Here is a 10,970-nt window from a genome sequence, read left to right on the forward strand (position 1 = left end):
AGGAGTTAGAGTACAAAGTAGTATAAAATGGAAATATTCAAATTAAGTACCTCAACAGTTCTTGAGTAAATGTACTTATTTACCCACCTCTGCTCATATATACATACCCAGGACATGTCCTTATGTATAGGGTGTATACATTAACTGTGCAGTATCTGATAAGCTGCTGCTGCTGCTGCAAAACAAGGCTTTCCCAATCTTGAATCAATACAGTACCTCATCCAACCTCTATTCTATATTTTGTGGAAGAAAAACATCAGGTATCTAACATTGGAAACTCTTGAATGACCTAATCCACCTTCATTTTAATTTGAAAGAATCCCAAGACTGACTCTCTGTCCCTCTAACATATTACACATCTAATAAACATGTTTGCATTACACACATGCATTAAACTGCTTTTTTGTCAAAATCTATTCATGTAGACGCCGGCATTTTTGTATGAATTGTACAGACATTTAAGTTTGTGGATCTGCAGATTTATTTGTGGTGTTGTATCTGTGTATTCGTGGCTGCACGGAACTGTTGACGGACGTTGCAAACCCTTAACACAAAGCATTTGGTCATTATTAATACATGTATGCTACCATTCATAGAGCTGCTGTAATCTGATAAACATAACGAAAACCACACTTCAAATACAACGCTGGTCATTAAACATTTATTATTATTTAAGTGGAATGCTTACAATAAAAGAGATGTTGATTTCAGAAGGGAGAAATTCAAATGAATAAGGAGAGGACTTGTTGCATCTTCACCCAGGGGGGACGATGACTTCTGTTGTGGCTTAAATATTCAGCTACGGTTTTAATTTGACATGTAAAAATATCAAAACAAATACAGGTTATAAAAGGGGCCTTCATGGTGTCATCAAAGCAGACGTCTTATGCTGTAACGCTGGGAGAGAACTGCATCACTAGTCTGTCAAACTCATTCTCCTGCAGGGAAACAAAGAGGAGAAAAACAGTTCAGCACCAGAGGAAACATCTGAGCAGCTGTGCATCACATGGTTTCTTTTGTAATGCCGTATAACCCACTTTGAGCTTGTTTATGTACATCTGGACTGCACCCCTGTTATTACAACGCACTGTGAAAAAGGCTAAACGAGTTGAATGCTCTCATTGGTCCAAGGTTACTCCCTCTCCAACACCCTAAACTATCTATCCGGGTAATTAAATCATCAGAGAGTAAAGGTTATGGCGGCTTATCAACAACTGTGTGTGAACCTAAACAGCCCTCGGGTCAGAGTCCTCGCTCACGATGAAAAGTCTTTCACAACAAATAAAGTTACCTTGGCTAAGTAGTCTTTCAGGAATGGATGGGCTCTGTGGGCGTCCTTCAGCTGAGAGAGGTACCGGTTGGTTACCTGAGGGGAGAGGGGACAGATGAGGCAGAATGTGACTATAGTAGGAAGAGCTTTCCGATCATAGTGTCCTAAAAACATGTTTTCCAGATCTGTGAAGGCAAGGGCAGGAAAGGTCAGAGTGTGTGTACAGCACATTTCAGCCAATTCAAAGCACACAAGAAAAAGCATTCAGATTAGGTGCAGAAAATACAGGTCCTTTGGTCACCTCTGCCAATGAAGGCATGACGGGCTGAGTTTGTCTTTCTCCAGCAGGACTACAAGGCCCTATTTTCCTAAAACTTTGGTTGAAGGGTGTGATACCCAAATGATGTCCATTTTTTAAATGAAGCATGACAGGGGATTTGTGCTGCGTTCATGTGTTGTCAGAATGATTGAAAAATGTGTTTCTTATTGTGAATATTCATAATAACATCCCCTCAAGGCTTAATAACTCTGAAGCAAATATTAAGGTGAAATGCAATACAACACAAGGATCCCCACAGGAGCAGTTTGGGGTGAAGTGTCTTGCTCAGGTACGGAATGAGATGCTGACTGCAGTGGGGATTGAACCAGCGCTCCCATGATCCGTACATCAATGCACTAACTCAGTGAGCCACAGCCTCCCTACACACACGTTCTCTGTATATGTTGGCTCCACATTACGATGTAAAGCTCATGAACTCACCAACGTTTGAAGACTATTTCTCCAAAGGCACAGATCCTAGGAGCACTTGAATGCATCATTGTCCTTGGAGCTGGAAATGTGCCGTTTTGATTCTGTGTCTGCTGTTTTTTACAGGACATCTCCTGATTGGATTGGTTGTCTGTGCTCTTATTCACTTTACAGCGGGTGAGGTTCACTTAGTAAAAGGTGCTGTTCGCTTTAAATCTGAAGCCCTTTGTGGGTTTGTTTATGTGTGTTGTCAGGCCACAATTTTAGCTATTAATATTTAATGTGAAGGAGGGAAAAAAGAAGGAGATCAGTGGGTACTTCAATAATGAAATACTGTTGATCTTTGTCCAGTATAAATGGCCTTCCTATTTTCTTGAGACACAATTTGAGTAATGATGATAGCGCCAGGAGAAAAGGAACAGCTGATTAAGACCACTAACTATACTGGAACATCTATTATTTAATATCTAACATTACTTTGATTATATTTGGAAAAGAAAGACCATTTAGAAGTTCCTCCCGAGTGCCGTACCTGAGGATTCGGCACTTTGTCTTCAGAGGAACAGCCTTGAGCGACTAACCTTGTGTGAGACGTGCTAATCAGCGGTTATCACGCTTGGAAACCTTTTAATGGTGGCTTTGAGGCAATGGTCAGCTTTCTATTGCATTACTATCAAGTTCATCAAACGTAGGACAGATAATCTGAGGCTTTATCTCATGAACTCTGAGTTCCAGGGTGTCAACGCACATAGCAGTAAACATGTAGAAACGCTTAGATGACACTTTTTGGTGATAGGAAGCCAAAACGCAATCAAGAAAACGCTTTGGTTGAATACTTTCTGCACGCTTCAATCAAGAGGAGACACGGCGAAAACGCTGAGAGAGCATGTTGCACTCTGAGCCGCAGGGGGTCTGACCGGAGGGATTTCATGTCCTCTTTGAACCAGAGTGGGAAGAAGTACTCAGAAGAAGTACAATGGCAAATTGAATTGACGTAAAAACAAAACTTCAATATCAAAAGTAAAAGCACCCATTATGTTTTATGATCTCCTTCAGAATCATTAAATTACACAACTGGTTTATGATTATTGACGCATCGAAGAGAATCACAGCTAGTAAAGCTGGAGCTCATTTTAATGACTGTATGTACTGCTGCTCCATCTTAGCCTATAATAACATGCAGTGGTGAAACGTTTTACTCCACTACATGTATTTAATACCTTCAATTCCTTTACAGATTAGGATTAATGATGGTAAATATAATCTCCCTTAAATCAGACTGTAGTTCACCTGCAGTAAATCCAGCAGCTACCCTGCAGTATACAAAGCCATTCAAACTAGCTGCACCTTTACCAGCTCTGAGAACACTTTAATGATCAATCATTATAAAACATATCAGAGATATTATTCTGAAATGGACCAATCAGACAATGACTACTTTTACTGTCGCTACTTTAAGTACATTTAGAGGAGAGTACTTTCTACTTTCACTGGAGGAACATTTAGAATACTTTCACTGTGACAGAGTATTCCTACACTCTGGTACTTCTACTTTACTCAAGTACAAGATCTGAGTACTTCTACTTTACTCAAGTACAAGATCTGAGTACTTCTACTTTACTCAAGTACAAGGTCTGAGTATTTCTACTTTACTCAAGTACACGATCTGAGTACTTCTACTTTACTCAAGTACAAGATCTGAGTACTTCTACTTTTACTCAAGTACAAGACCTGAGTACTTCTACTTTACTCAAGTACAAGATCTGAGTACTTCTACTTTACTCAACTACAAGATCTAAGTACTTGTACTTTACTCAAGTACAAGATCTGAGTACTTCTACTTTTACTCAAGTACAAGACCTGAGTACTTCTACTTTACTCAAGTAAAAGACCTGAGTACTTCTACTTTACTCAACTACAAGATCTAAGTACTTCTACTTTACTCAAGTACAAGACCTGAGTACTTCTACTTTACTCAAGTACAAGACCTGAGTACTTCTACTTTACTCAAGTACAAGATCTGAGTACTTCTACTTTACTCAACTACAAGATCTAAGTACTTCTACTTTACTCAAGTACAAGACCTGAGTACTTCTACTTTACTCAAGTACAAGACCTGAGTACTTCTACTTTACTCAAGTACAAGATCTGAGTACTTCTACTTTACTCAAGTACAAGACCTGAGTACTTCTACTTTACTCAAGTACAAGATCTGAGTACTTCTACTTTACTCAACTACAAGATCTAAGTACTTCTACTTTACTCAAGTACAAGACCTGAGTACTTCTACTTTACTCAAGTACAAGACCTGAGTACTTCTACTTTACTCAAGTACAAGATCTGAGTACTTCTACTTTACTCAACTACAAGATCTAAGTACTTCTACTTTACTCAAGTACAAGATCTGAGTACTTCTACTTTTACTCAAGTACAAGACCTGAGTACTTCTACTTTACTCAAGTACAAGATCTGAGTACTTCTACTTTACTCAACTACAAGATCTAAGTACTTGTACTTTACTCAAGTACAAGATCTGAGTACTTCTACTTTACTCAACCACAAGATCTGAGTACTTCTACTTTTACTCAAGTACAAGACCTGAGTACTTCTACTTTACTCAACTACAAGATCTAAGTACTTCTACTTTACTCAAGTACAAGACCTGAGTACTTCTACTTTACTCAAGTACAAGACCTGAGTACTTCTACTTTACTCAAGTACAAGACCTGAGTACTTCTACTTTACTCAACTACAAGATCTGAGTACTTCTACTTTACTCAAGTACAAGATCTGAGTACTTCTACTTTACTCAAGTACTAGATCTGAGTACTTCTACTTTACTCAAGTACAAGATCTGAGTACTTCTACTTTACTCAAGTACAAGATCTGAGTACTTCTACTTTACTCAAGTACAAGATCTGAGTACTTCTACTTTACTCAAGTACAAGATCTGAGTACTTCTACTTTACTCAAGTACTAGATCTGAGTACTTCTACTTTACTCAACTACAAGATCTGAGTACTTCTACTTTACTCAAGTACAAGATCTGAGTACTTCTACTTTACTCAAGTACTAGACCTGAGTACTTCTACTTTACTCAAGTACAAGATCTGAGTACTTCTACTTTACTCAAGTACTAGACCTGAGTACTTCTACTTTACTCAAGTACAAGATCTGAGTACTTCTACTTTACTCAAGTACTAGATCTGAGTACTTCTACTTTACTCAAGTACAAGATCTGAGTACTTCTACTTTACTCAAGTACTAGATCTGAGTACTTCTACTTTACTCAACTACAAGATCTGAGTACTTCTACTTTACTCAAGTACAAGATCTGAGTACTTCTACTTTACTCAAGTACTAGACCTGAGTACTTCTACTTTACTCAAGTACAAGATCTGAGTACTTCTACTTTACTCAAGTACTAGACCTGAGTACTTCTACAGCCTCTGAATATATGTGTGTTTATGATTGATGTTGTATTTCAAAGTTATACTTGAATGCATTACTTGTGCAAATGCACTTGTGCCACTTCCAACCAACCGTCTGTCTGTTTGCCTGAAGGAGAAATACTAAACGGACGGCGGTTGGATCCGCGGTTAAAAGCTTTCGGTCCAAAGTCTCACCTCGGGAGCTTTGCCCAGGTGCTGAGTCAGCACGATGAGGTTGATCAACGTCTCAGGGTGACTGCTGTCCTGAAGAGGAAGAGAGACACACACAGTGAGAGTCAGTCCAAGCACACAGGAGGGCAGGAGACCGCAGAAATATAGCGTCTCTAGAGCACGTTTCCTCCCTCTGACATGAACCAAGACTTTCATTTCTTATGTCAAAACTACGCAGCTTCAGTTTAACTACATGAACCGGATCATGTGTTACTTGATTGTATTTTATTGGGGTAATAACTTTAATTTGGGGGCAATTTCACCCTTTGCCCCTCACTATTTGGGACTACTGTATGTTTTGACTGTTCAGCTAAAGGAAACATGAATGGATAACCACTGCTTTGTAACATTTTAACGAAGAGACAAAGGGAGACTCACATGACATCTGTGAGCATCTACATTTGAGTGGATTTAGATTCACATAAAGGGTTAGTCTGCTCATTATTCTGGATTAACACATTCATTGAACTGTAAGACATTTGTGAAAAAAGGTTCCTAAAAACCCAATTTGAGGCCTTTAAATGCCTTTTTTTGTGAGTCCAACAATGAAAAATAATCACTTCATTTGATACAAAGGCTTCAAAGTTCATTTCAAATAATTATATGAGAGTAAAGCAGGGATATTGCAGATTTGAAAGACTGAACGAGGCATTTCCGCCATTTGTGTCTGAAAAATGACTCAAACATTCAATTGATTCTCAAAGTATTTGCTGCTCCAGTTATTTTTGCAGCTTTGTTTCAAGCCATCTTAGTCTGAATAAAGTCCTGATTCAACACAACGGAGCATAAACAACTTGCTTTTGGAAAGAGAGATACAATATCCTCAGAGTCGAGACTAACCATCTTATTTAATATGTATATTAGTAGTTAGTATGAACAGTGCTTTAAAAAGCTGCTGCAGAGTAAACATGTGGTTGTGTTGTGAATAAACAGCCCTGATCAAACTGTGGTTGAGCTACAGTAAATGTGTGTGTGGCGCCATCTGCTGTTACAAAGGGAGCAGTTCACCTTCTCACATGTTGGTGAGGGACTCATCCACAGGAGAGATTCATTAAAGATTGAATTATGAAGGACATAAATGTAAGACTAGCCTCAGACACAGGCCACAGAGAGCTTTAGCTGAATAAACTATAAATACACCAAAGAGAGCCTCTTACTTTGTCCAGCGCCTCCTGCAGGACTCCCTCTGCCTCTTCCCACTTGTTCTGAGCCATGTAGCAGGCCGCCTGCCCGTTCAGCAGCAGCAGGGTAGTCGAGTACTTGTCTGACATCTCCTGGAAAATGTAGTAGGCATCCTGGAGCTTCTCTCCACCCTGAGAGCAAGCAGAATAATTCAGAAGATAAGGTAAAAATATATTTTTTAAAAAGAGCGACAAACAACAACACAGCTGTTTCACAGTCAATATCACAACCACAGGAACAGCATTTACAACGGTCTGGATTACTGGAAGTAATGTATTTGCAGTCATTCTGTAATGATTATCTATCATCCTGTTTTTGTAATGGTGTTAAGAGCACTTCACCAGAAGAGAAGGACGGATATTAACGTTCAAACTGAGCAAATTAACTGGAGCACAGTAGTTCTTAGGCCTGTCACACTTTGCTTGGCTCCATACTGCACCAAAATTCCTTCATAAGACCCTGCATGTTGACTATTTCCAACATGACTGCAGCTTCAGTCAATCACAAATGCAACTAACATGCTTACAAGGTGAAGAAAAGCATAAGGAAACTTTATAAATTCAATATGTGTATGATGATTATGTAAGACAGAAGCTAGTGAGTGGTGTCCTCACCACAGCGATGTTAACCCAGGCCGTGGAGAGCTGGGTGAGAGTAGCATCTTCATCCTGCTCCTGCATCTTCTTCAGCTCCTTCCTGTCAATGACAACAAAATAAAGTGAGTTATGTAGCATTATAACACATCTCTCAAAAGCCAATAGTGATTTCGTGTTGAAAACCTCCTAGAAAATGTTTGAATCGTTAAAAACTCATTTTGAACAAAAGGGATTAAATGGGGTAGATGAGTTAGCCTTTATTACCAATTCAACTTTTTAATGAATTAAACTTGCTTGTTTAGAAATAAAATACATGTAGGCAGGATGCTAATCTTATGAGGTCATAAACTCAGGATTAAATAATTATCACACCTTAGATCAAAGTAATATGATCCAGAATTCGATAAGTCAATGTTATGAATGAAGTTTCATACTAAAAGTGTTAGGGGAACACAGGTACAAGAGAACTCAAAGAGACAGTATGCACGTGTGTGTGTGTGTGTGTGTGTGTGTGTGTGTGTGTGTGTGTGTGTGTGTGTGTGTGTAAAGTTAATTAGATAAGTTCAGACTGACTGATGACATTAGTCAACACAATCAAAGAGCTTCAAACAATAAATCTAACCTAACTTTCCATGTAAATCTTTTACTGTTTATGTGTCTTTCCATACCTTGCCAGGTCAAGACGATCCAGACTCAGCAACACCTGAATGGTCATGGCCATGCTGAAAGATAAACAGTTTAGATCAGATTCAGGCGTTTGTCTTTCCAACACCTTTTAAAAGAGAAGCCTTGATCCCTTCCTACCACTCGAGGCTCTCTCCTTGGTGCAGAGTCCTGAGAGCAGCATCAGAGTTCATCTCGTGGAAGTAGATGGAGGCGGCCATGAGGAGGAAGGTGGTGTTGGCAGCATCTACGCTCTTTGCCATGTTCTTGTCTAGATCGGCAACGATAGCATCCCTGGGAGACAAAAAATAGAGGAGTTTAACCTTGAGACAATCCTTCTCAGGAACTTAAAAGAGGTTTAGTAATCTTCACATAGAACTTTGACTTGTTGGTGATATAGTAGGTATTTTGGGGGAAAAGTATTTTCAGTTTATCAGTTTTTCAGGATTTTACAATGCAGCTTCACAAAAAGATTAAACTGCTTTTACTTTCAATGTCCTAAGACTAAAATAGTTAATACTTACTGTTAAAGGATTTGCAGGGAGCTTGTAATCAAGTCTTTTTAAATGTCTTTCTTTAAAATGTGCAGCATGATGTTTACGCTTCCTAAATATGGAGATTTCATTTTCTTTATTTGACTAATTTTTAAGAGAGTGTCGCACAAAACAAGAAATATAAAAAATACAGCTTGGGTGTTGAGAGAGTAGGATGGACATGTTTCACTATTATTTTAAATGTTATTGTCCAGAAGATTAATGTAGGTAATAATAAATTGATGATAAAAAATAGTCGTTAGATGCAGCCTACATTACCGACGTTGTTTTCATCAGTTTAAAGTGAAGAATTATGTTCTAGAAAAAATACTTGAGACAATCACAAAAATAAAACCTCTTTAATAGTCTTTGTTATGAAAGCACTCCAGGAACTGCTTTACTGATTGTTGTAGTTTATGCTGAGTCTAATTTGGAAACTAATTGAAAGCTTTTCAGCTATAGAAAGTGCATGGACGTATTGAGTTTCTGTCTTCCCAACAGGTGAAGTCCCCTGTCCGTCTCATGTTGACCTAACATTAAAATGCATGCTGTCACCTTCTGCTTTCACTGGACCGATACTCTGCAAACATCTTGACAGCCTGGAGCTCAGGTGGCGAGTTGGCCTTGATGTCATCCAGGACAACAGCATACTTCCTCTGTAATAGCACAAACAACAGGTGAAGATTAGCAATGTCTTTTTATATGCAAAATAACTGACAGCCATGAAAGTGAAGTAGCTAATAATAACAAGAGCCTGATCTCTGTGATATAATAATCAGTCTACGAAATGACTTTACCTGAGCGATATATGCTCTGTACAGAAACATGTCCCTTTCAACCTCCTTCTCTGGTGTTGTCGGCTTGAAAGAAAAAACACAGGCAGTATTTTAAAGAGAAATATGAGCTAGCATGTTAGCATTGTAGCTCAAATCCGATGACAGCTTTTAGTCAGAGCAATAACAGTAAAACACGGAGGAAACAGTTTGTTTTACAACATTTAACTGATGCCATGTAAGACCCTTACCTTCACCTTCTGAGCTTCGTTAATACATTGCTGATAACTGCCGATATAATAGGCATTTTTCACGTCGAAGAGCTCATCAACATCACCCTGTGTCGCCGCCATGTTTGACTACTCAGCTTCCTGACACGTATTAAAAATACGTCATCTTCCTGTTTTTCGCAGAGGATTCTGGGAGATTGAGTTCAACAGCACAGGCGTGTGATACAGATATGCAGAATCACTGACTTTTCTAACCTTTTTCTTATTTACAATATTAAATGGTAAATAAAATATAATTTATCTTCTCTATATAACAACAATATTGACACTTTTCTTGTAAAACCATTGAATAAATCAGTGTATTAAATAAAAACGTATGTGTTTTTTATTTTTATTTGCTTAGATTATCAGTACGATTTACTGCTACAAGATAGAAAACTTCATATTCACACCGAATTAAAGGCCTTTATTGAATGGGTTTGGTCTGAATTAAGCAAGTGATAGAGTTTAAAGTTTATAAGGGTTAGGGTTAGCAGCAACACATGGCTCAAAGTGTTTTAAAAGTGTAAGAAACATGTAAAGAATACCAGCCAATGAAACAACACTGGACCTGGCTTTTAATTAGGATGCAAATGTAAGCTAAATGCATGGAACATTTAATCTGTTTCAGTCCATAGGGTTTTATGTTGAACCTTAAAAGGAGATTGGACAAGAACAAAATGTATGTTGAGCCCATTTTATTTAGTGGCACCCTTGCTGAATTTAAAGAACTCGGGTGTTTTGTTGCAGGAAACTTCAGTTTATGGTGACTTATGTTCTTATCATCTTTATCCTGTTACTCGGTATTTATAGCCACAGTTCAGAAGCCTCTACTCGTCACATTATACCACCAGAGGGAGCAGCAGATTAATGTCACCACTGCAGCTGTTTAGTGTTTAATGATAGCAGGGACTAGCAGCAGCATGATGACATAAATATTGATAGGCTTAGTTTATGGGATAGAATAAATATGACTTTCTTTAATAACACTGAGATATGACCACCTGAGGCTTGAAGGGCTAAACTCCCAGTATGATATCAGAGCTAAAGCATTACCTCAGCGTTAGAATAACAATGCAAGAAGGATATTTTGACCTCAGGAATTCCTGTTTCCTCATTACACAGCTGACAAACTTCCTGTATCCCATAAAAAAAACATCCGCTCTAAGTGTGTGTGTGTGTGTGTGTGTGTGTGTGTGTGTGTGTGTGTGTGTGTGTGTGTGTGTGTGTGTGTGTGTGTGTGTGTGTGTGTGTGTGTGTGGTCTCATTACTAA

The 10,970-nt window shown here is 38.5% G+C and overlaps 1 protein-coding gene across 1 annotated transcript; it reads right to left on the reverse strand.

The window, feature by feature from the left end:
* Positions 1–647: 647 nt before the first annotated feature.
* Positions 648–9,834, reverse strand: cope (COPI coat complex subunit epsilon). The gene is made up of 10 exons (XM_063892214.1): positions 9,679–9,834; positions 9,452–9,514; positions 9,210–9,310; positions 8,263–8,415; positions 8,127–8,180; positions 7,477–7,558; positions 6,838–6,993; positions 5,645–5,713; positions 1,292–1,366; positions 648–938 (listed from the first exon to the last, which is right to left on the reverse strand). Exons 1-10 carry the CDS (start codon positions 9,778–9,780, stop codon positions 885–887), a joined length of 909 nt encoding a protein of 302 aa, XP_063748284.1. The 5' UTR covers positions 9,781–9,834; the 3' UTR covers positions 648–884.
* Between the last annotated feature and the right edge of the window lie 1,136 nt (positions 9,835–10,970).

This window comes from Eleginops maclovinus, chromosome 9 (genome assembly GCF_036324505.1).
Source record: "Eleginops maclovinus isolate JMC-PN-2008 ecotype Puerto Natales chromosome 9, JC_Emac_rtc_rv5, whole genome shotgun sequence".
In the NCBI taxonomy this organism is placed as follows: domain Eukaryota; kingdom Metazoa; phylum Chordata; class Actinopteri; order Perciformes; family Eleginopidae; genus Eleginops; species Eleginops maclovinus.

Excerpts from the sequence above, each read along its gene's own strand:
- cope (XM_063892214.1), bottom strand. The coding sequence starts at position 9,780 with ATGGCGGCGACACAGGGTGATGTTGATGAGCTCTTCGACGTGAAAAAT. Across the intron at positions 8,416-9,209 it reads CGGTCCAGTGAAAGCAGAAG|GGATGCTATCGTTGCCGATC; the intron begins GTGACAGCATGC and ends TTTGTCTCCCAG. Across the intron at positions 7,559-8,126 it reads GATCGTCTTGACCTGGCAAG|GAAGGAGCTGAAGAAGATGC; the intron begins GTATGGAAAGAC and ends TGTCATTGACAG.